We start from the raw sequence: 26,533 nt of genomic DNA, 5'->3' as shown, positions 1-26,533 counted from the left end.
TCCTTTAACATGCTATGTTCAATGTTTATCCTTAAAAAATGTTGTGGTTCAAATAACTGATGATCACTTACACTTTCCTGCTTTTAAATTTGTGATTATTTGCAGTATTATTTCCAATAGCAGGCTGCAGTTATTTAGAGGCATTGGGTGATACTAATGCTGGAAACGGTGGTCTCTTTATCATGGAGACATCTAATAGGTGAACCACATTGCCTCCTATGAAGGGTGGACAAATTGCATCCATAGCTTTTCCGGGATTCGAACCCAGGCTCTTCGGTATGGCAGAATCACTAACCACCTCTCTGTTTGGGTGCATTTACATTATTATTTTTTTAGTGTTGTGAAAATATGTAATAAAAAGAGACCAAGAACATTATAAAGCAGAAGATCAATAACTAATAAAATATTTAAATATCTTCATAGTATTTGAACATTTATTATCATATATAAGACTTATCCATTAATGAGCTGAGAAGCTTTCAATCCAGATTTAATTATTTATATTGAAAATTTTATTACAAAATCAACAACAGTTTCTGCTCAGAAAAGTTTGTTTTTGTGGAAGTTTGCTATATGATGATCACTTCTTACTGATATTCTTATTAAAATTCAACACTTGAAAAATTAATTTGATTATCTAGAATTTTAGATATGTTTGGCATTAGTATGTTCTTTCTTTCTTAGCTAATAAGGATTTTCATCCAGTTCCAGATCTTCTGATACATTACATTATTTAGCTATTCAGAATAATTTAGCAAGAATATGCCACAACTTAATATTCACCACTTATAATATTTGCGTATAGTTATTAACAGATCTATTGAATATTAGACAAAATTTGGAAGCGTTTTTGTATTCTTCCGTTTAATCCACGTGATTGATATTTATTGCTAGATTTGTGTTTGCTTAAATGAATTCGATTTTTTGCTTGCTTTAGTTTTTTTGACGAGAATAAAAATTTCCCTTGTCTGTTGATTTTAATTACTTAGAACAGAGAATGTCATTTTTCAATTGCATGCAAATTAGATAAACTTATTGCCTGAGTTTTTTTACTAATGTCTGAAGATCGAGGAACTGTAAAACCGAACCTGCTATTTTTAGTCAGTGAATAAAGAAAAAAGAAGTTACAGTCATACTTACAAATAGATTGACTATTTTGAAATAGTCATGTCTTAGAATAATTAAATATCGGAAGATTGACTCCATCTGAGTTTCTAGTAATTTAATGTAATGATTTATCGAGATGACCATTCTGCCAGCAAATCACGATCTTGCACTTTGCTTAACATAAGTGCTCTTAAACGTTGTTTTTGCTCATTTGTGAGAAAATCTTTCCCATCGCCCACGACTCCTTTACGGAAAAATGTAATCTCTTGTGGTTTATCTCTGTCATTCTCTTGTGCTGGTAATATCATTCGGAGGTGGTTTTTCATATAATCAAAACTGGTTTTTTCGAGAACCTTCTCCAAAACAGAATTGTCTGCTATCATTGATTTGTAATAATTCTCCCCAAGAAATTTTGCAATTTCTAAAATACCTGCTTTTCTATTAGCTTGCAGTTTTTCATAAGAAACTAGTAGGATATTTTTGTCTTCCTTCGCTGCAAAATAAGATAATACATGATCAAAATAACACCCATAAGCTTGTTCACCCCGGATGAATCTCTCAAAGAAATCTTGAAAGTCACATTTATAACTGCCGCGATTTTTCAGAAAATGGAAGTAAGATGTCACTGTATCCTCCGGATTGCGATATATGTAAAGATACTTCGCCTTGGGGTTCTTCTTTACCATGTTGTATGGGAAATGGTGTTTATAACTTCTTAGTTCCTGTAAAGACTGCACGGCAGCCACGCCCGCAATTTCCATAAAAGGACAAACTCGATCAAGCTCTTGCATGCTTGGAAACAGCTCTCCTTTTGAAATTATTTGTAAAACTGTGTATTGCAACCATGTCGTTCCAGTTTTCGGATATGACGCAATTATAATATCACCATCACGAGGACAGTAATCTAAAGCCTGCTCTATATTTTCCTTTTTCCACATCAGTCCAGTAGGAAAAGGTAGGCCTCTGATAATTTGATATTCTATAGGTGTTTCTTGAGCCATGCTGTTTCAATCTGAAAATACAAAACGATATAAAATATGTAATTGAATTTAAAGCTTAATAAATGTTGTTTTCAGCCTTGTTAATTATCACCATTAATATCTTCTTAGTGCAATTCAATATCAGTTTCTTTTGGTTATATACAGTTTAATTAAAACTGATTTGATGTTTACTAGAAATGCAAGTTTATAGGCAGTAAACAAATGTAAGGTGTTTTTTTTTTTTTTTTTATTTATTTATTTATTTATTTATTTTATTATTATTATTGGTAATTTTTCTGGTTGGTAGCTCACAGTAGGATTTAAAAATGGCACAGTAGCTCAGAAGCTCCATAAGTTGGGTGACCACTGGCTAGAAGTTGGTCAAGCCATTGAACTAGAGAGCCGGTTAGGGGCTCCTGTTTTCCTTCGTCCATGGTTCTAAGGATGGACTAAAGAAAAAAACATACTGAGCATCATCTACAGAACACCGAAATCATATGAAATCGTGGGTGGAACAAGTAATCCTGTAACCTAACTCCAATATTTTTCAAACACAGTCAGTTCCATGATTCTAACGGGAGAAATCGGAATACTTTAATAGACTATGAATTTTCATTTCATTATTTTACAAATAAGGGATATTCTATATACGAAGTATAACGATGGTAATTTTAGCCCAAATGGCTGGAAATGGCATTTTGCGTCAGTTCATTATAAATGTCCGTTTCACATTTAAATTGTTGTCACCAAATATTATCGCCTTGTATTATAGTTAAAGAATATGCATGATGTATGCATGTTTCTCGCATTGTGAAAACACAATGGTGTCTAGAGCCGTGAATTTTTTTAATAACGTAGTAATCCACCCGGATAAGGGCTCCTGGAAGCTCGAATTTGTTTTAAAGTCTATTTCATATATTGTAAAACTAACGAATTTTTAATTAACAAACTCAGCGATTTCAAAGCGAGCAGTGGCAACGATGCATGGAAAAAAACATTTTTATCTCCAGCGCACTAGAATTGTGTACCCGGAATTCTAAAGATATGGTGTTTTTAAATATTTTTAGCTCTTGAAACGTGTACGTATGTGTAAATGAAAAAAACGACCATTTGGGCGCAATATAAAATCTGAAAGCTGTCAGTTTTTCCCCCTTTTTATTTTAAGCAGTAGGTTATTTTTAAGTCAGAAGTCTTATAGAAGAATATATGATTCTGCATTTATTACACATCTGGCCTGGAGATTTCGCTTTTCGAATTTCTGTACGAATTTTTTGGAAAGCATTTAATATTCCATTTGTATGTCACATTTCATTAAAAAATTTTGTGCAAGTGCTTGGAAGAAAATACGCACCAACTGTGTTTGTTATCTTTCCCGCTTATTCTTATAATAGAATCCACTACTTTTTCTTCATCATCTTATTTTATCTTAATTGATTAACCAGCTAAGTTTAATTGATTAATCAGTATCTTAATTAAGTTAATTAATCAGCTTTAACAAATATGTAATCTAAAAATTGGTACGCGTATGAAATTTCATTTCACCCTTCGGTAATATGTTGTTCAGGGGAGTTTGTGACAGCAAGTATTTGGATTTGATCAATTTTGCAATAAAAATTTAACTTTTTAAAATTAACTCTTAATAATATTTACTGTCAATTTATTCCATGAATCTCTCATAAAACTCATTGTTTTAAGAATATTGAGTTTAAATATCCCCCCCTAATGGCGGGCATTTGGCTATGCCGGCATCGGCCACTCCTAAGGCCAGATGTGGTGGCCTCTTTATTATGGAAGCACCTAATAGGTCGGCCACCTTTGTGTCCTATGAAGGAACAGACAATTTTTACATCCACTGCCTTCTCCGGGATTCGAAGCCGGGCCTTTCAGTAACGCAGTCAGGCTTCTCTAGCCACTATACCGTCTGGGCGGCCTTGAATTTAAATGTTAATTTGAAATTTTGTCTCATTTATTTAATAGTTTTTAGCCCAAAGGAACGTTAGCTCAGAAGGGTTATTAATTTCGTTTTGGCATTTTGCATCGATTCATTGTAAATGTCCGTATCACATTTCAAACTGTTGCCATCAAATATTATCGCCCTGTGTTGCAGTTAAAGAAATTAAATAATGAAGAATCTGCATTAATGGATGTATGTTTCTCGCATTGGGATAAAACAACGGAACGTAGAGCCATTAATTTTTGAGTAACGTAATCCTCCACCGAAAATGGGCATCTGGAAGCCCGAATTTGGAATATTTATTTTGTAATCGATTGCATATTTTGTAACGCTTTAACGAATTTTTGATTAAGAAACTCAACGATTTCAAATCACGCAATGGCAATACTGTACAAAAAAAAAAAAAAAAAAAAAAAACTCCAGCCCGCAAGACTGTGTATCGGAAATTCTGAAGATATGTTCATTTTAAAAATTATTTTGGGATATTGCTTTTGAATTGAATTTTATTAAGTGCGAAGAACATGATTTTCAATAAATAAAGGTAACACCGAAAACGCCTCTTTGGGCGTAATTAGTAGAATCTGAAAGCTTTCAAAAAGCTTTTTTTTTTTTTAAATACTTCATTTCAAATGATCAAACTATTCCCAAATCTAAAGGATGTCGATCGCTTGCAAAGGTTTATAGGAACAAAATAATTCTGAGACGTCTGAAGGATATTTCTAACTGCATATGAACAGAGCTCGTATGTACTGCCAATTCCCATAAGACTGAGCTATGAAGGTATGTTATAAATTATCAATTATCTGACAAAATAAATTCAATCTCAGTTTCATAATCTATATAGTACATTTAAGTAAAAGATAAAAAAAAATTCGAGAAATTATACCTGCTTTCTCTCCCTCCAAAGAAAGTAGTAGTCCCCCCCCCGAACAGATATCCGACTGCTTGCTTTCAAATCCCTAAGTTTGGTAATCAAAAATTCATTAAATTTATACAAATATGAAATAAGGGAAAAAATTTAAATTCGGGCTTCGAGGTTCACATCTTTAGGTGGAGAAGTATGAGTATTCAAAATTTGGTGACTCTGGTTGCTGTCGTTTTTCCACAATGTAAAGAACATGCCGACATACATACGTGCAGATTCTTCATTATTTAATAGTAAAGATAACGATTTTATTTCTTTATTAGTTCATTGGTAATGTGTTTCTAAATTTCCCTGTAGTGGAAAAATTTTATTTAAAAAGAGGAGATCATAACTCAGACTAGTAAAGATACTCTCTTTCCTCATAAACAAAACAAAGTTGCAAAAGTAACTTTTGTTTACAACTCAGTAACAAAAGCTGCACTTTAATTTGAACGATAAATGTTGATGAATACGATGAAAATAATTGCAGTTCAGATGTGTTTGTTGCAGCCGACTGTATTGGTAAATAATTTTGGAATAGCTCGGAACAATTTTAGAGAAGCCCAATGACTTAAATCACATTTTAATAAAGGAACTAGTTGAATAGTTATAATATTTTAATACTGCCTTGACAAAGGAGAGGGGGAGGTTTTAAAAAGAGTGTTTCTTTTCTTTCCTTTCTTTCTTCCCCACCCTATCTAATTTGGAATATTTCTTTTTCTTTTTTGCCTTAAAGCTTTTATCTAGGAATTGATCCTGAAGAAACAACATGAGGATTTATTTTAACCTTTCCTAACACTTAAAAAGTTAAATCTTATCCTATCTTTTTTGGTTCCTGTCATAATATTTGTTCAGAGCAGAACGTTTTATAATTTAATGTCTTACTGCATAGTTTAAAATTAGTAGTATGATCTTAACCGTAAGGTTATTGGAACGCTGCTGTGTCTTATTGAGAAATAGTTTTTGCTTTGTTGATGAAAGAATAGAGCAGAGGTGGTCAAACATCTTCGATAAGATCCTTATGGTAGATTTTTTTTTTTTTTTTATTCTTATCCTATAGTCAGATTCGCAGAAAGTTCTCTCGGCTGGGAGCTAACTTTAGTGGGGTGTTATAGTTTATTCCACCTTCGTTGACGATTGAATCGGACTGATGGCTGGCTCTTTTGGACATGGCAAAGCTATTGACACAAACAACTTGAATTTCACTTTTCCGCGGGTTGATACTGCGAGAGAAACAAATACAAACCTTAAGCTGTCCAAGATAATGGGAAACAATTTAGTTTTGAGAACTTAAGTGAGGAAACAATAGACGTGTCACCTCAGTACTATATCAAATTCTACAGAAAGAAAGCTGCTACTCAGTGATATCTCAAACGAATTACGGATCTTATTTCATCAAGCAGGACTGTCAACAACATATCAAAGTCTTATCCATGAACTCAGTACAGAATTATACTTCCGCCCTGGAGAATACGATATCAAAAATCGCAAAAGGCTTGGAAGAAAAATTTCAAACGAAAATGAACGAACTTTTGATAGGATTCAAACCAGACACACGTCCTAAAAACGTGCCAAATTCGATCGGCTGCCAATTGTTGTCAACGTACCTGCGAGCAGTCAAGAGTACCTCGCAGCACGACTAATGTTGAATGGCTATCTCAGCTGATCGCTCCCCAGACTGATACCCTGTGTCGATCGGTAACAAATGGTACATTGGACCGCTCACCTCTTCTTCTCCAGGCCCGTATTTGGCGATCATCAGCATTGAGAGAAAAACGCGATTCGTCGCTGAAGGTCACAATTCTCCAATCCAATACGGTCTAGCTTGAGCGAGAGAGGCACCATGCAAGACGACACTGCACTGCTTATGGTGGAGTGTCAATGGAAAATATCTTAATGGACGTTAAAATCTGATCCCAGCGTAACCTAGTCTTTTGCGAATTGTATCCCTAAAAATCCTGGGATCCCTGTGAGTAGGCAAATATTGTTGAATCGATAATAGCGTAATTTTTGGTGCGGACGTGGTTCTTTCAAATGCGCTATCATCTCGCGCATTGTAGGCCCGGGAACGTCCCGAGCCACTGCGGCGGCTGACTATGCCTTCGCTGAGCCACTGGTTTCAACAATGGACAACGACCATATCGCTTCGACCAATATCCCAGAGATCCACCTGTTCGACCAACCGGCCTCTTTTAGCTCTATGGATGCGATCCCTTTCAAAGTCTGTTCCGTTACTGTTCGTAATGCTGTCGAGTACATCTCAAAGGCATTTTTCATTACATTGTCATATACCCAAGGCGTGAGCGCGGTTGTAAATGCTGGTCACTTGTCACACCTCCTCTTTTACATTCTACCAGCTACGCACTTCAGACGCGCGTTGTATCGCTCCACAATGCTGATTGGTGTTGCTAGTTTAAGCCTTCACACAGTTCGCCAAACTACATTTGCGTGCTGCGTTTCGTAGCTGTGGCTCAGTCTTTTTCTAGGTGTATATAATTTTTTGCAACAGAGTGTATTTACCTAAGAAACTCAATTAAATGTGTTCCTTCCAAACTACTACCAGGCTTACAGAATTCTCACGTACGTGAAAAGGTCCATTAAACACTATTATAATAACATACACAGCAATTCATTTGAAAGCATCATTATGACTGTTTTTCACGAGAAGAGAAACATCCCTTTTGCCAAAATTTACATGCCACTAAGCCAGAGGCGTAGCTAGGGTTTTCAGCGCCTGGGGACAACTGAAGATTTTTCGCCCCTTTCTGTGCACCAAGAACGGAAAACATTTCATTCTGCAATTTCATCACATCAATTTGGCGCCTTTTGGATGCTGCGCCCGGAGACACATGTCCCCCCTTGCCCCACCCTAGCTACGCCACTGCACTCAAAAGCACTGTAGGTTTCAAAGAACTTTCCACCTTCAGCTAAATCCTAGTACTGATATAGAAGGTGACTTGAATGATAAACATTCTTACTCGAATAATATCGTCCGAAATGCACTTTTCAACTTCACTCGAAATAATAGCTACAATATCATAACTCCTGGCAACTCAACTTGGTACTCAATCTATAGTACCAGTACAAGATTTCTTCATTACCAACAACATCTTGTATTCTTATCCGCCACTTTCTGTGAAGCTTTAGCGGACAGCCTAAGTTCCAACCCAGCACTAACTGGACAAAATTTCTCAACGCCGCAATCCCTAGAAATCCTAAAATTAATAACATCATGGATATCGATTTTATAGTAAGACAACTTACTGATCACATCATCTCAACTATCCAGAGCAATATAAAATATGTCAAAATTAACAAGACATCCAGAAGAATCCCATCTCATTTTTAAAAAATCTCATCAAGTGAAAAATCAAGCAAGGAAGATCTGGCAATGCACACGGGATCTTCTGATGAAAACTAGATACAATCGTCTTCAAAATAAAGTTAAAATGAACCTCGGAGCTTATAGACAAAAAAACTGAGAATCTCCTTTAGCTCTATTCTGAGTATCAGCTCGAACTTAGAAGCTGCCCTTCGATCATCAGTCCGACCCAAGTTAATATTATCAAAAATTATCAATCCTGATCGTCAGTTTGGCCATTTCCTGAAGAATAGGAATTCCCCATCATTGTCGCTGTTCCTAACCGAATAAGAAACATTCATTTCCTCAAAATTACCATCCTATCATGTCAATGGAACAACTCGGCTTTGGATCCAACCATATAGCACCACAAGTCATCTGCTCTATTATCAGCACAGTAACAAAAGATTTCAACCATTCATTCCTTACGGGAGCTGTTTTCTTAGATATCGTCAAGGCTTTTGATTGGTATGTCGCAACGGCTTACTCTTCAAATTCAACTTAAAGCCTGCAGACTATACCATCCACTTCATTGCTCCCTTCTTCAGCAACAGGAAATTACAGGTACGAATGTGATCTGCTTTCGAATCTTCCCGTAATATTCTCGTAAGTCCACAAGGCAATGTGCTGATTTCCGCATTTTTTAACATTTAAACACATGACACCCCGCATGATCCTAAGCTTCAACTCGTCCTTCGTCGATGACATTGCCATCCTCACTCAAACAGTTAACATTAAAGCTTCACAACGGAAATTTCAAAATTATCTAGATCACATCCAAGATTGCAGTAAATATCAAAAATCCAAAGCAGTTATATTCGTAAAGGATAACACAAGTAGGACTGCAGAAAAGGCACCTCTTCGAAGAAACAATCATCTTGGAAAATGTTCTACTTATCTTGGAATTACCTTAGGTAAGAAACTTACATTCAAAGAACATTTTAAAGAAGTAACCCACAAATCTACATAATAGCACTATGGGACCTCTCTCTAGGATGGAACAACGAACTCAGCCTCAAGAATAAACTCATCGTCTGCAAACAAATCCTTATACCTGCACTTCTCAATGCCTGTGATATTTGGTGTCGTTTGGCTAAACTACATCTTCTCAAAATTCAAGCACTACAGAAATAAAACACTCGACAGTTCATTAAAGGACCTTGGTATATTAAAACACAGTTATCCATAAAGATATGAAAATTAAATGCAGCAACACGTGTATTCGCAACAGCGCTATTAAATTCTACCTCTCAATCAAACACTATGCAAACTCCATTATCAGTATTCAGTAACATGCACCACGCACGTATAAAAAATACAATTATCCAGCTAACGTCATTACTCTTTAATTTCATCACCCTTCGCCTTAGTACTAGAGAGTGCAAGCTGTTTTTCTCTCCACCGCATTTTCACCTCATTCCGAAACTAGACATCACCTTGATTTTTTTTTATTTTCCTTATCACCAAGAGCAGCTAAAAGATATTTTCGTCCTCTTCCACTCATGAAATCTCAACTTTAAAGTAAGCCACACGTCTATTTACGGAGCAAAGGGAATTTTTATGCTGTGGTATTTCATTTGATCTTATGGTCAAATCAATGAATGTTTGGGAGCTGCAGCTGGATTTTCAAGAGTCACAAACTCATAGTTACATCGTTTAAAAAAAAAAATTAAAGTTTTGAACACGTGCAATCTCTCATATAAATGCCACTGCACCACAAATGTGCAACATGTGGTTTACAAAAGTAAATTAATGGAAACATTAAATATTACATGCATAAATAAAACGAACAAGAAATAGAACAGCAGTCTAGAATTCACAAAAACAGGTAATTTCACGCCAAGCGTTTTTTTTTTTTTTAAATCGTTTTGCAAGCATAATCTAGGACCATCAAAGGCAGGACAAAAAAATTTAAATGTTCAACATCTTGAGATATCTTTTTCGAAAACTCGCATACGTTACTTACTCTTAGATGGAAACAAAATAGAGAACTTGCAAATTTACCATGACCAGATAAAATCGAGGTACTTTAAAATTAATAACTAAGAAAAACTATGGTAAACAGTAATCTATGATAAGAACTTTCTGATATACCTAGCATTACAAGATGAAATATATTCTTCATTATACTTAAATAAACGCTTTTTATAATAAAGGGACTTCCAATAACTCTTTGGAATGCTAATATCGATTTCGATGGGTAAATTTAAAGCTTCTTTAACTAAGAAATCAGCTTTTTCATTTCCATAGATTCCATGACGACCACGCACATAGGCAAAATTGATATCAATTCCCCAGTTTCTAAGCCAACTAACAGCTAACAAAGGTTCGATTACTAGTTTTCAGTACTGCTAATACTGTTCAAAAGATGAAGAGAAGAAAGAGAATCAGAACCTATAAGGTACCTTGAGGATACTGTCTCATTATCCTTGATCCATTTGACGGCAAGATAAATACAGAGATGTTCTGCTTGAAAAACTGTGCATTCATTTCGAATACGGTGCTTAAAATAGCAAACCTCAGATTGGTCTTCAAAAAGAATGAATGCTAAACCAAACTTATTTTTCATTTTATTGCCATCCGTAAAGAAAACACTTTTCAGTTGTCACTTTATAACTGCAGAAATTTGTGGTCTCTAAAGTAGCTGCATGAGGAATATCGGGAAGGGTACGTTTTCATCTATACAGTCTTCCAAAGTATCAATTGCCAATACCTCGAAAATAATATCCCTATATTCAGTTTCGAAATCAATAAGCGGAGCTTCTGCAATAACCAGGGGCGTAGCTAGAGGGGGCAAGGGGGGCATCTGTCCCCGGGCGCAGAATCCAAGGGGCGCCAAACTGATGTTACGACATTTTAGAATTAAATGTTTTCCATCCTTAGCAAGCAGTAGCGTGCGCGAAATCTTCACTTGTTCCTGGGCGCTCAAAACCCTAGCTACTACTCTGGCAATAACAAATGTAGTTTCATGACTTAGTGTTCTATAATCACTAATAATACGAAGAAAAATTCTCCGTTGAGTCGTTCTCAGATTTCTTTTATTGATTTTTTCAAGAACATGTCCCCAAGCTCGAGAACCGATTAATAAAGTAATAAATGAAATGAAATAAAAGTCACAATACACTACTTATACATCAGTTTTGGGGCTTCATAGTATATTCCAAAAGTATTTTTGGCAGTTCGGTGTAAACCATTAATATTTTTTTCATATTTAATAGAAAGGATTTCGATGTGCATTTTCCACGTTAATTTTCGCTCAAGTATTACACTATGATGCTTAACATTTTCTTCAAATTCCAAAGGCGAATGAATCATGGTGTATCTAATGAGCAATAATTTGTACATCAAAATTTCTGGAAAGAACCAGACCTTTACTTTTTGAAGGATTGAAAGTGAGTTTATGAAAAACTGCCCAACTGCAGGAAAAAATCCAGCAATGATTGTGTTCTCAAAAGGATATTAGTCAAAAGCTTTCCTTGGGAAATCAAAAGTAAATCGTGTGTAAATGCAGTTTTTAAACAATCGTCGAGGTGACTTAAAAGATCATCGTTTATTTTCATATTCGAAAGAGTAAGACCGAACACAGAGCCTTGAGGACAGTCTGTTTCCAGAGAATAAACCTTACTTTCGGATCCAAGCAGAAACTCAGCCGTCCTCCTGTTTAAGAAGCTTTCAAGCAAGTTGTAGATATGTGGTATACCAGTATATTTTATTTTTTTTTAAATAGATGGCAACCAAGCATTATCGAAAGCAACTTTTATATCTGGAAAATAAGAACTGGTGTAAACTTCGTTTGCTTTCCATATTGTACGATATTAGTAAGACGAAGAAGAACAGGCTATTTTCAGTACACTTCCAAGGAATAAACCCGAACTGAGGATCACTACACAAAGACTTCTGCCTCAAATATCAATTTATTCTATTAACGAAGAGAGTTTCAATATGCTTTGTTGAAAGAGGTAATGGACTAATTCATCTAATGTTGTGAAGATGAGCAGCTCTTGCATCTACAGCTTTAGGGTTCAAAACAACCCCAGCTCTCTTCAATTGTGTTTGAAAGTCTGCTAATGATAAATAAAGGTTGAAAAGTCTGGGGAAAAAAGTGGTTACCTACTGCATGAAAGTGCTGTATCGTATAGTTGTATAGTTTCGTTAGGTGATTTGCTCTTCTTGAGGTTTCTAGTAACACTGTTAACTTCTGAAGTAGAGAACTGACAGTCAATAAATGAAGTATATAGCCCCTCCGTATGGATAATTCTGTGAGAATTCTTATCACACACATTATTTCTTTGAAAACTGTTTGGCATGATGTCAGAAACTGTATCACTCAATGAGGAAGTAACACTGCCATCCGGGAGTTTAATCCCTGAGGTCTCAATCCTTTTCGCAAAATTTTGTCTTAACACCATACATACACACACACACACACATGTATATCCAGACATTGTGTACATTAATAGTTGAGAGAAACGTTTTCCACGAATGAAGCTTGTCTTTAGCTACTTTAACCTTATAATTGTTACACGATAGTTAACCCAAACTATTTAATTACATATATATATCTTTAAGAATACTATTTCTTTCTCTATGGAATCTACGTCTAGCAGTAGTTACATGCTTTCTATAACAGTCAGTTTCCTTAGACCAATAAGGAACACCATTCTTCATATTTTCCTTCATCGGAAGCGATAATGAAGCACAATTAAAAATTACGGTAGAAAGACTATTTAGAGCAAGTTCTAGTGCAATCCAATCCGAGCAACTATTAAGTAGGATATTCAAATCACGCGGTTCTCTTTTACAAAATTTTATAAATTAGAACCAGTTCGCTCTTTTTAAATTAAAAGTACTCGAATAGGAATATTTGGAAGACCTAAAGAAAGCGTAAAAATAATCATTTGATGATCAGACAGAAAATCTTCCTCAGAGATATCTCAACCTTGAACGAATGGCTGCAATCCCACGTTAGAAAGTAGAAAGTCAATATAACTCGAGCTAGCGGGAACTGAAAGTAGGTACGCGATTTTCATTAATTGGAAACAAATGATTCCCACAAAGGAAATCGCTAAGCTTTGTTTCTCTACCATCCCGTAATACGACTATGCGAAATATCTAATTTGATATTCGAATTCATACCACATAAAAAGTTCTTAATCGTTAAAATATAAGTGTACATCATTGTTAGTTTGGCTCTCAGAATGTGCAGAACAAATAGTGAAATCAGAAGCATTAATGTTCATATCCATCATTTGTTTGTTTGTTGTTTGACGATTGTTTATATTCAGTATTAATGTTTATATTCAAACAGCAAGCTGTGTGATTTAAGTACAAAAAAAGAGTCCAATTATGAATAATAACAGCAGACTTAACAGCTTCTGCTGTAGGATCATACTAGACTTTATACTTAATTGGAAAGCCAGAGAGAATACCTTTATAAAAGTACAACTCCTGGGTCAGTATAACATTAATGTCATTTTCCTCCACGTATGAAATATGTTACTGAGTAGTACATTTTGACTTGTTCAAATTATTTTGTACAAAAGAAATAGGTGATTTGACTGACTTACCAATAAAAATTTTTTGAAGCAAGATTCATCACATAAACCAAATAAACCAAACTTTTGGTTTATATGGCTTATTTGGCGCATACTTTTGCAAGTGATTTGCGATCTCACATTTTCTAATTGCTAATTTGTGGTTTTCACGGATGGATTTCTACGTTACACGGATGGCGGATGGCGCACTCGACTTTTATCGCCTTTAACGCTTTTAAATGGTAATTTTGTTTAGATCAATGTTTCTTAAGAGTATACAACATGTTAAACCCGTGTAACAAAAGGTTAAGTTAGACTCCGACCCTTATTTCGTTTAACAATTATTATTATATTTCCGACCCTTATTTCGTTTCGTTGCATACAGCGCCATTTCAGCCCTGGTGATGAGTTTTTGAACTTTTTCTTTTTTTTTCGCAGAAAATAATTTCCCATTCCCTTTACACGATTACCAAGTTTGATAACATTTGGTCAGTCGTTTTCCTTTTATGACCATTTCAATGTGGAACTTTAATTGCAACTACACTCTTATATAAAGAAGAATGTCTGTTTGTGTATTGGTCTGTTTGCAGAAATTATTGATTTCTGACCAATTAGGATCAATGTTTTCCACAATTAATCGCCTAAAATTGAATATGGGTGAAATATTGAATGGAACTACAGCTTTTGCGACCATTTCATTAGAAAGACGAAAATCGTTAAAAAACTGCGTGCCATGTTGCTGATAATGAGAGGGAATCAGTTTATTTTTCTCTGGAATTTTTTTGTGTGGGTTCCATATCGCATCAGACTGAAAAATGTATATGACTATGAATCGTATTTTTTACATCGTTAATAGAGAAGGATTACAGCGGTACAGTTCTCTCTGTTGTTAGATACATTACTCTCAATCTAACTTAACTGGCATCGGGTACTTCCACTAGTAAAGGAATAAATATAGAAAATAATTAATCTGTGCTGATTATTATACTTAGAGGTTCTGGCAGGGAAACATACCTGTGTATGAAATGAAAATTCTAAAGACAATAGAAAAACAATGCCTACGTTAATTGCATAAACGGAAGGAGCACGATATGACATTTATCGTCGTCAAAGCAGAAACCGTTATTAATTCTATATACGAGTGATCAGTGTCAACAAAAAATTTTTTCGCAATACTTTAACATAAAACATGTTGTGAATGTTGGTTTTGGTTCAGTTTATTTAATTATGGCAAAGCACACTAGGACTATCTGCCTAAGGGGAGGGATGCCTTCGTGGATGACTTTCTACGGGAAACTGGCTCGTATATACGTTACACATGAGAAAAAAACCACGAAAACACCCATGCAGCCAACCCGTTCGCGGGATTCGAACCTCGAACGCAACTACCAGTGTTCAGCGACTTTACCGCTCGGCCGCTGGTTGGCCTGTTGTAAATGTTGAGTTTTATTACAGTGAATTCTGTGCTGACTCTGTGACCATATCGTATCATTTTGCTTCAAAGCGGCCATTATCCAAATGCTTGTATTTATGTAGTAACCGTAACTTCTCAGTAACCGATAAATTCTGCAAAATCTTCCTCATTTTCTCTTGCCCTTTATCCCAAAGGAGCATTAGCTCAGAAGGGCTATTAATTTCGTTTTGGCATGTTGTGTCGATTCCTGCGTTGATTCACTTTTCACACTGTTGCCACCAAATATTATCGCTCTATGTTATATTTAAAGAAGTTAAATAATGAAGAATCTGCATAAACGTATGTATGTTTCTCGCAGTGTGATAAAAAAAAGTTACCTAGAGCCATCAAATTTTGAATAACATAATCTTCGTCCGAATATAGGCATCTAGAAACCCAAATTTGGAATTTCGAATTTGTTTTATTATCTATTTTATATTTTGTAAAGCATTTATGAGATTTTGAACTCAAGATTTGAAAGCGAGCAATAGAACACTGTACGGGAAAAAAAAAAATTATCTCCAGGCGCGAGACTGTGTATTGGAAATTCTAAAGATATGCTCATTTTAAAATTATTTTGCGATATTGCTGTTGAACTAAATTTTATGGTTTAAGTGCGATGAACGTGATATTTAATAAATAAAGATAACACACGAAACGTTAAAAAATGTCCCTGAGCGCAACGTAAAATCTGGAAGCTTTGAGATTTTTATTTTTATTCATTGTTCTTTAATTTCAAATGATATTTTTTTTTACTTTGAATTATAAAATATTGTCTGAGCATACTAATTAATTTACGAAAAATATGTTATTATATCTTTCTCTCATAAGTTACGCCCTTAATTTAATTAGCAGCTTTTAATTTAAGTTCCAGAAGGTGTAACTCATTTGGCGCAGGCACCGTGGTGTTTAACGCCATTACTCCGGAAGTCAAGTAGAGCAAGAAGGTTTACGTCACCAACCATAAAATCCCTCACATTTCCAAATTTCTTCCGAAACTGCTTTAAAAGCGCTATATTTTCTTCTTGAAAGAGGTTTCTTTAGCAATTTTTCGAGCTATTCAAGGAGTGAATAATAGTACTACGCTACAAGGAATTGCAATCATCCAAGACATTGGGTCGTTACTCTTGTTGTGAAGAGACGCGGTTACACAGAAAAATATAAGTAGAAACTGCCTGAAATAAAGTTAACCCAAGAAAAGATTACTTTTAATTTACCTTCGAAATTTGTAAGTTTCATGCTGCCCTGGTGACCATTATCTGCTCTAAAAGAAATATGACAATGATAGTAACTAGCAGAAATGGAATTTTTTTGCAATTTTTTTTTTTTTTTTTTTTTTTTTTTTTTTTTTTTTGGTTACTCTGACAGTAACAGCGCGATGCACAGTTTGAAAACGGTTAAAGTATTATACACGTAATAAAAAACGAAAAGAAAAATATGAAAGGTTTCAAATCTTAACCATCACCCAAAACAGTTTATTAAGGTTTTTTTATGCTCTCGCTGAGCTTGTAGTGAGTCTACCAGTCTGCTGTTATCCTCACTAGCACTTTTTTTGTCTTTTTAGCTTTATTATTAAGTATCATTTTCTGCGCACTTACGCCATATACAATTCAGCTGTAAAACTACGAAAATTTTAAAAGCAGTATATGTTTAGAATTCCTTATTTAGCATTAAGTGTTGGCATACATTTTTTCCAGACATTTTCCAGCTCATCATATCAAAATTCAGTTTCCTTATTAAGATGAAATTACAAAAAAATTTTTGTCATTTTTATTATTAACGTTTTGCACCTTTATCTTATTTATTAAATATCACGTTCTTGGCGCTTACGCCACATAAAATTCGTTTCAACAGCAAAATCACAAAATATTTAAAAACAGCATATCTTTCGAATTTTCGATAGACAGTCTCGCATGCTGGAGATAACAATATTTTAATCCGTAAAGTGTTGCCACTGGTCTCTTTCAAATCGTTGAGTTTGTTAAAAATTTATTAGAGTTTTTCAAAATACGAAATATAAAATACAAAATTCAAAATTCGAGTTTTTAGATGCTTTTAGGTTCGGGTGGAGGATTACATTATTCAAAATTTTATGGCTCTAGGTACTGTTGTTTTTTCTGAGTGCAAAAAACGTTTATATATTCAAGATACTTTACTAAATGTAATACAGGGCAATAATATTTGGTGGCAATAATTTGAAAAGTAATGTAGCCGTTTATAGTGATTTAACGCAAAATGCCGCTTCGAGACTAACATAGCATTCGGTACTAATGCCCCTTTTGGCTTACAATAATTTAAGAAATTAAATTAATAATTAATATAGAAATGTATCATTGCATGATATCTATTTCAAAATGCTATTATATTTTGTTTAACTACTATTTTTTGTTTGTAAGTTTAACTACTATTTGTTGCAAGTAAGTCTCATTTAAGATGCCAGACCCTCGAGAGCTGCAGCTTGGCCATCCATGGACTAAAACTTAGTTGCTGTGCCTTTGGTAAGTACTTTATCAGTTTAGATGCAAAATAATCCACCAGATGGGTAGTTTTGAGCTTCGAAACTTGTTTTCAAATCATTCATAGCTTAGATACTTAATTAAAAAGCCTTATGGTAAAACATTTTGAATAAGGAAAATCATCAGTTTTAGTTTCAGTTAAAATTTCAATTGCAAAGCCAGGACTGAGTAATAAATTTTAATTCAATTTTAATCTTGTTTCTGTGTTGAAGGTTTAGTAGTTGTTATACGGTAGCTTGTTGAAAAGCTATAATAACTCTGCGTATGTAGCCGTTAAAGAATTTAATAATAGCACATGTAAGAACAGTACACATATAACGTGTGAAGGCTAAATAACTTTTCTTTAAAAAGTATCGATGTTAAGTTAATTAATAAAGAAAAGAGAGAAACTACCGTAATGATTTTGAAATAGTTGTGAATGAAGCAACTGAGTAGAATAACGATTATATTTTAAGTCGAAGATATTTCGCTGAAACACTTGAAGTTGGAATACCCCGAATGATCCGAAGTTATTTGGTTACCTAATTCGATACATCATTCGTTGTCCCAGAAGAGTGAAAGGTTTAAGTCAAAAACTGCTTAGAATCTAGAACTTGAAAATAAAACCGAAACTAAAAATTATGAACCTTCTTTTCATCAGGAAAAAAAAAAAAAAAGGTTTGTATTTAAATACAACTGTTCAGTATTCAATTTCTGAGCTACTATTTATTATTTGTGAGTCTTCTATAGTTTAAAGTGAAAATTTTGAATTTTTTATATAGTGGACTCTCGATTTTTCTAAACTGGCACGATCGCTAGAAAAAGTTCGTAAAATCAGAATCTCAAAATGAGAATAGCTTTAAGAAAATTATAAACTGTTCAGGATTATTGCTATAACTCGTAGACTGGAGATTCATAAAAAGAGCGAGTCCACTATATAACTTAAAAAAAAACTTTCGTAATATTCATTTGTGAAATTTAGCTTAAAAAATATAAGAAAGAAAAATAAATGAAAAATTACCTTCTGCTAATTTTACAGAAGTAATTTGCAAATATTGAAGGATGACAACGATGTTTAAAAAAAAATTCAGAGACTTCAAAAGCTTTGGAAATATTTTCTAGTTTCCCGTTATTTAGCGTAACGGATTCAAAGCAATGATAAAATATTGTTATTCAGTGCTTTATAAATCTTATTGTTTTGCATGATATCTTGAAAGATATAAAAGGTATGCAAGCGCTTATTTGTGAGGTTAGCTGATAAGATCTGTGAAAGGTTATCTACATCTACTTATTATTCAAAGTCTTTACTAAATAAGCTATAAAATAACTCACCGCTTCATAGTAACGTAATTCAATGAATTTGTGAAATAACTTAGATACAGACTGGTTTAAAATTGAACTGGAATAAGGGAAAATGTATTAAAAATACGAAATCGTCTCTCCTTGAGCGAATAAAAATTCATTATAAAGGACTTACCGTTCTTCTTGGAGCAAAGCAGCTTTTATTACCAGATAATACTCAGCTTGTCTCAGCAGACCCAAGGCCATCTTGATAAAAGACCAAGATGATTTCTTCAAGATGGCCTTGGTTGAGCCTTAGCCATGTCATTCTTCGGGTCAGGAAAATGATAGCATTTCTTCTGTAATAACAATGCAGTGGTGCTGCATAAATAGTGATCACATTCCAGGAATGGGTATAAATATTTATTATATTAAAAGTATGATAATGAATGTTTTATATCATTTCAGTTGGGATAGTTTTATATTACCATGAGATAATTTTAAAAATATATTTTTGGATCAGGCAACCGTATTTTCTTGTTTTACATTCATAATTGATCGGCTTGATTTACGGTGCTATAAGTAGAAATGCATCAGTGCGGTAAAAATAAGGCTGGCAGTATTTTGATGCAAATAAAAATTCAAGTTCTTACTAGTTTATTTAATCTCTTGAGTAAGCAGACTGCTAGTAAGAAAAACTTGATCTTTAATTGCAACCCCTAAATGGTTACATGTAATTAATGTTATCTGAAAAGAAATGGGGTATACGCAGTTCCTTATTTTGTTTTATACATATAAATTTGTAATGAATATTCATTTGAAACTGTTAGTAATTCAGAATATACCAATAAACTAAATATTACTCTGCCTATATATCAGAACTAGCTTTAAAGAAATTATACATCAAAGCAAAGTAATTTATGTTAAATGTTTTAAAACCCCATTACTCATCTTCAAAAACCGCAGCTTCAGCCAATGCAGTTGTTCACACTGGCTGTCACTGTTTCATACTTTGGTACACAGAAAGCGAAAACGCAGTTTGATATTCTTTATCTCGACGGAAGTAGTAGTGGTTAAAGACTGCTGAATGGTGGGAATTCGACCCGGGCTCGATCCCAGGCGAACAGGCTGACTGCATGCTTGATTTTCGTAGTTTTCCCCACTTATAGTGTGAATAGGAGCCAGTTTCCCTCAGAAAGTTCCTCACGAAAGCACATCCTAGAGCGTGTAGCCCTCGCTGACTTTTCCATACTCAAATAATGTAACATAGTTCTTCTTTCGCACTAAGTACTCGTATTTATTAATTGAGTCGTCAGAAGATTTTGTCAAGATTTATGAAACCATCGGCACCTAAATAACTCTATTTTATATAATACATTTATTTTAGTACTATTTTGTGCCGATATGTATGAAAATACTTTCTGGGGTAAAGGAATGTCAATTTTACATGACCTGACATGTACAATCAATAATCCTTTCCATCTATTTATATCCTAGCAGTATCAGATTTAAGAATGGCCTACACAGACCGCCGCCGAAGGAATTAAATGAAACTCAAATGTTATTTCAAGTAAGGTTTTGACTGGTTCTAATATGTCAAAGAGTGCTACGGATACATTTTTTTAATTGTACTGAATTTCTAAATATTAATTTCAGATCATTTCTAAGAAGTTTTTTAATGTGCTCAGTTATGTTTCCAATTTTAGAAGGTCAGGCACTTTATTGCTCCAGGCAAAGCAAACGAGGAATATCTACCTAATGGAAGTGATGCTTTCCTAAAAGAACTTCAAAGGGAGACTGGCTCGTGTTGAAGTTATACTTAGAAACATCTGCTGAAACACCGATGCAGTCTGCGCTTTGACCGATTTTCCAATTCTAGTCTAAGTACCAGTGTTTTAACTGTCTTATTCTCTCACTCACTGTTGGACCCATTTTAGCAAATGAAATCATGCTATACATGGTATTACTGCGTATTTCTGCTGGTTATTTATAGTATCATTTCTGGTGTTAGTTTTATTTAAGTTTCTGGTGTTATTGAACATAATTTCTTTCTTTTTACCCACAGGACGGTGAAGAGCTTAGGATGAAAAGATTTTTGTGCGAGTTAATGGTCATCGTTTCGTTGTTTAACACTATTTTGACATACATTAAGTTTCACAGAACCAGTATATTTCTATAAAGCGAAAGCAGCTTGCATTTTGAAATCAAAAGGAAGACGTAAGAAAAATTACTTAATAACTCGAAGCAAGCAATAAGCATTTCCGTTTCATTAATATGGTATTAATCAAAACAAAAATATATTGATATCGTGTTAAACAAAAAGGACTTCTTAATATTATTATACAGAACTAAAATATATTGATATCGTATTAAACAAAATGGACTTCTTAATATTATTATACAGAACTAAAATACGTTAATACTAATGTATTTGTTTAGTACTAAAATATATTGATATTCTATTATAAAGAACTTCATTAATAATTTATCGAAATTCAGACGATTAATAATAATGTTATTTATTTTCCATAACAGTATTTCATAGACTTAGTTTATAAGGCTACGAAGTGATTGCAGAGGATTTACATTAATTTCCTAAGAAATTTTACTGTCATTAAAAGTAAGTCATACGAAGCAAGAATTTGCATGCTATAAAGAGTTTCTTTGTGAAAGGAAAAGTCAGTTAACGCCGCAAAATTTACTGCTATCGTATTTTGCAAAATTACCGGAGCCACTGCAATCTTTAGCATTAATACCCAACACTGCTTCTTAAAATTTAACGCTTTTGCTCACTAATTTTCGCTAAGTGTAATTTTTGCATACACTAGGAAATCCAAATAGTAATCTGATTTACTTTAATGCGGCGGCATGGAGTGGATAACTTAATTAAGGCAAAGAATGTGAAGGCTGTTTACAGAAGCTGCATAGCAGTTTTAACCGAGCAGATGATGTAGTTCTGCCGTGGCAAACGCAACTTTAGGTTGTATTCTGCCAAAACACTTAGAATCGTCCAGAAGGGAATCACATGAGAGTTCGCTCTTCGACGGAAAAAGAAAATTTATTGCCAATAGAGTCCTCGTGTCATCGAGTGATCCTATCGTCGGTTGTCTTTCTCAACCTTTTTCTGACATTCGCAGGAATAAACGCGAGCATTCGCAACGATGTGGAATCCTGGAAATTAAAAATGGCGAAAATTTTCTTTTCATAATATATCAATTTTGTGTAAATAGTGCATATTTCATTGCTTATTTTTAAGAATAAGATCACTAATCACTAAATGTAATGGAACTGCACTTTTTAGAGGCAGAATCCTTTCTGAATTTAAAAAAGAAAAGTCAATAGGTTTCCACCCCATCTGAGCGGGATATTCCCTGATTATAGTTGATTTAAAATGGCATTTGCCAATTTTGTGATCTTTTTTAAAAGAATTTTTTCTTAAAAAATAAATTACCCTTTTCTCCCTAGATATATATAATAATGCATAGAGATTTTAGGTCAAAAATTAAAGAAATATAACAATTATTTATTATAGTATAATTATTATAATAAATGAAATAGCCATAATTATCATTTATTATCGTATAATTTTTGTAACTAAATGTTAAGAAATTTCTTTTTTTCAGTGTGTTTTAACGAACATATAGTTTAGCTCAAATATAGAAAAGATATATAATAATTATTAATTATAATACAAGTATAATAATTATTTATCATCGTAAAATTAGTATAATCAATTATAATAATTATTATATTAAAATTCATTGTAGTGACAACATAATAATGAAAATTATACAAGAAAATATAAAAATTAAATAATTATAGTAACAATTATTACAGCGTAATAGTTATTTATTATACTTTATTATAAAATTATGTGTATACAACAAAAAATCCGAAAACCTTCATATTTTCACCAATATCTGAATAAATAAATAAATGCTCAAAATTAAACACAATGTAATCAAGCAGTTAATTACAAATGGTGATCAGCATATTATCTTAAATTAGTTGCAATGAAAATCAACGGTGAAAAAATAAGAACGGAAAAACAAATCCCTGCTACAGAATTCATCTCAATCTTCATAATGTGTCTGTGCTCATCGTCGCGGATATCGCGGTTTAACTATATCAGGAAATCTCATACATCTTTTTCTTAGCGCTAGACTCTCAAGAAGACTTTCCTGTCAACAGGGAATGTCCCTATTCCACAAAGACACAATGCTATAAAAGTGTTCTTTAACAATGTAAGTTAACCGCTTGAGGTTAATTATCTTTCTCTTCTCCTTCTTCCTGTGCTTCATCTTCAGCTTCCTTAGGTTCTTCTTCATCTTCCGCGTTTTCTTTGGTGTCTCCTTCCTTAGGTTCTTCTTCATCTTCCGCGTTTTCTTTGGTGTCTTCTTCCTCATCTTCTCTTGTATCTAAATGAAGGGGGAAAAGAATAAAAATGAAACAAAATACTCCTTTGTAACTGTTTACAGCCGGTCTAGCATTATGTTTGCATTAATTTATGTTAATCAGCTGCTGAACCATGAGCTGAATAGAAAATTGGTATGCATCTTGCACTTCCAATATCTTTTTATGTGTTTCCACTCAGAAAGACTCATCAGTCAGTTAGATTGATAACAACAAAAAGGTGTGTATTCAAAGAAAGTAGAACCAGAAGATTCAAAGATACGTGTTCTCGAACATTTTCCTCCCTTTTTTTTTTTTTTTTTTTTTTTTTTCTTTTCTTTTATTCTTTGAGTCATTCTAATATAAGCCTGAAAAACAGTTACCGTATATACCTGCGTATAAGTCGAGATATTTTGGACAAAAAAAAGACTTCAAAGGGGGGGGTCGACTTATACGCGGAGCCATAAAAAATTAAAAGACTCGGAAGTTCAAAAATTTCTTTATATAATGCAGTTGTTTTCTTCCCGCACTCAAATTGGACGACTTATCAAATAAGTCACTTACTTGAAGTAATTTCATGACTTAAATTATGTGACGAACTAATCACAGAGTTTCATACTTTAACTAGAGTAAGTTTCGATAAAACGTACGTATAAGTCTTTATAATAGTTATTGTTCATTCATGAAATACTTTTGTTAACAGGCGTACACGTCAAAATTTAAAAAAATAGCCCACGCAATAACTGAACAGTTTGGAATATTTCTTTTAACGTTTAAAAAGGGGAAATGCAGATAGATTTTACGTACGCGAATCTTTTCTGGAACAAATTCTAGAATTTTAGAAGAAGGATTTTGATTTTGTTTATTTACCAAGGTATTTTTTATCGTATATTTACTTTTTTTTCTCAGATGATTTTGAATAAATGTAGTACTTAAAAAAATTTTTTCGAAGTTTCTCGATCGATTTCGGAAGTGGGGGTCAACTTATACGCGGGTTTCTTATTTTCTACGAATTTTTTATGTCGAAGTGGGGGGGGGGGTCGACTTATACGCGGGTATATACGGTAAATGTTTTAACTTAACGCTTTGGGAATATTAGCTTTCTTGTCATCCAATAGAAGTATTCATTAAAAAAAGGTGCTATTTCAATGATATTTGAATCATCAGAATCGTTGCGTGGTATTCTGAGTGCCAAACAGTTTCAATATGCCTTTGAGAAAAATCTGCTGGAATTTTCATGCAATCACTGCGAGCCTTCTGGAAACTAACTTTTGAATCCTCTCCATGATTCTGGATATAGATAGCCTATTTCTAATACTAAATCACTGCTGTTTCTAGCAGTTCATAACCATAATATGCAAACTCTGCGAAGCACATGATTGCGATTGTTTACCTGTTTGAGCCTTTCAGCCAAAAATGATGAGTTTTGAACTGTTCCCAAATATGTTTTGCGAAATTATGATAAAATAACTTCATAATTCAAACGTTTTAGCTACATTCTTCACTAATTTAATTTAATTTCTGTCTTCTAAATAAATTCAGTTGTGTTTTTTAAAATTATTATTAAATTTATTTTATTTAATTTTCGTAAGAAAAGTTTTTTTTTTTTTTCGCTTCTCTTAGCGCTGTTATTCGTAAGATTCGAGATTCGAAAAATTCGAGAAATTTCAAGAAGTGGATTTGATAAAATTCAGGATTTGTTTCATTTTTAATTTTTTTCTTTCTTAGCACTACTGGAAGATGCTCTCTGTTATTAGCTATAAAAGATACGATTACATTTCGCTGCATTAAAATGCAATGCTAGATTTAGCATGCCTATGTTAGTGGCAACTGAGATGAAGAACCAGTTATTAGAGAACCAAATGGAAATTACGGTATTGGAAAGATTCTGTAGTTTAAGTGCATAGGTTATAGTTGGTTCGGCGTGTATTTTCCTTGGTCTCCTTTGTATGCTTATCGAAACTAGCAAAACCTGGCTGTATATAATACCAAATACTTTTGCATTGAGTCCAAAGTTTTATGACTATTTCTTTTAGAAGCAAATTCCAATAAAGTCTACCAAGAAATAACTGACATTTTGTACTTCGACATCTCAACTTGCTTCTCCTAAATCGTCTGTTTATAGACAGAATTTTTCATGCAATGAATTATTTGCTTCGATCCGGTGAACATATGCTGTCATGAATTCGGAAGCTGAGCAAAAAATAGCAATAAAAAATTTATGTAAAACGAGAAATTCGAGGTAAAAGTTTCCTTCTTTTGCGTGTGAATGCCGATAAACTATGTAGGTACTGAATGATCTTTTTTAAAAAGGCATTATTTAATATACAAATTATATACCATATAGTTACGATATTTAGAACTTCTTCAGTTCAATGGCGATCTTCTTTCAACATAATATTGCTGAATACGTTTCCGGAAATTTATTGGTTTATAAGCGCAAATTTTAATAAAAAATATATTATACATTTTTATCAGTTAAGTTTTTGTTTGGTTTACTAACAATCTATGTACTTCTTTCTTAATGGTATCACATCCCCAGAAATATATAAATCCTTGATTGCAAAATTGTTAACATAACCCTAGACTCCGAAAGTTTCTCGAACTTTCACTTCTTACTCTGTGACAGTTCTGCGACTCTTGCCTTTTATTTCCGAAGTAAAACGACTACCTTAATAACAGTTAATAATAATAAACTTACGGTCTTCTCTTTCTTCTTCTATCTCTTCAGGTTCAGGTTCAGGTTCCTCTTCATCTTCCGGTTCTAAGATTTCAGAACCGGCTTTGTATTCAACCTCGGTCGTTACAGGCAGCATTGGGGCGTAATGATAGACGGAAAATTTGTAGCCGTATCCTATATACAGATTTTCATATTGCCTGAAAAATTGAACAGCTAATGATTAATGTTTCTTGAACTTGGACATTAATATGTTAAAAAGAATGAGAATTTGAACGGTTTTCCAAGTTCAATTTAAGTGTATGAGAAAAACCAGAAGCTGTTTTTAAATATATTGAAGTTCCCTTGAGGAAAGGATGAGTTTATTTCTTTAAATAGTAAGTAAGCAGCTAATG

The 26,533-nt window shown here is 33.6% G+C and overlaps 2 protein-coding genes across 3 annotated transcripts in view; both read right to left on the bottom strand.

The window, feature by feature from the left end:
* Positions 1 to 67: 67 nt before the first annotated feature.
* On the bottom strand, positions 68 to 19,393 carry LOC118187924 (sulfotransferase 1B1-like). Of its 2 annotated transcripts, none has more exons than XM_035358220.2 (2): positions 19,266 to 19,393; positions 68 to 2,119 (listed from the first exon to the last, which is right to left on the bottom strand). In XM_035358220.2, exon 2 carries the CDS (start codon positions 2,106 to 2,108, stop codon positions 1,236 to 1,238), a length of 873 nt encoding a protein of 290 aa, XP_035214111.1. In that variant the 5' UTR covers positions 2,109 to 2,119; positions 19,266 to 19,393; the 3' UTR covers positions 68 to 1,235. The 2 variants fall into 2 exon arrangements, with proteins under 2 accessions (XP_035214111.1, XP_035214110.1); XM_035358219.2 differs by lacking the exon at positions 19,266 to 19,393 and adding an exon at positions 19,121 to 19,246.
* Positions 19,394 to 22,919: 3,526 nt separating this feature from the next.
* Positions 22,920 to 26,533, bottom strand: part of Rsph4a (Radial spoke head protein 4a) — a 40,394-nt gene continuing 36,780 nt past the window's right edge. The window contains exons 11-12 of the mRNA XM_085810353.1: positions 26,163 to 26,338; positions 22,920 to 23,487 (exon numbers count right to left, since the gene is read on the bottom strand). Of these exons, the coding sequence (XP_085666479.1) occupies positions 23,333 to 23,487; positions 26,163 to 26,338 (331 nt within the window). The 3' untranslated portion in view covers positions 22,920 to 23,332. The remainder of the gene's footprint in view (positions 23,488 to 26,162; positions 26,339 to 26,533) is intronic.

This window comes from Stegodyphus dumicola, chromosome 2 (genome assembly GCF_044657685.1).
Source record: "Stegodyphus dumicola isolate Sdum_Otavi_A_Nest chromosome 2, ASM4465768v1".
Taxonomy (NCBI): domain Eukaryota; kingdom Metazoa; phylum Arthropoda; class Arachnida; order Araneae; family Eresidae; genus Stegodyphus; species Stegodyphus dumicola.
The sequence above is the reverse complement of the archived record's forward strand: the minus strand, read 5'-3'. Positions and strand labels throughout refer to the sequence as shown.

Bases quoted from the DNA above. Each gene is read 5' to 3' on its own strand.
- LOC118187924 (XM_035358220.2), bottom strand. From the start codon at position 2,108: ATGGCTCAAGAAACACCTATAGAATATCAAATTATCAGAGGCCTACCT.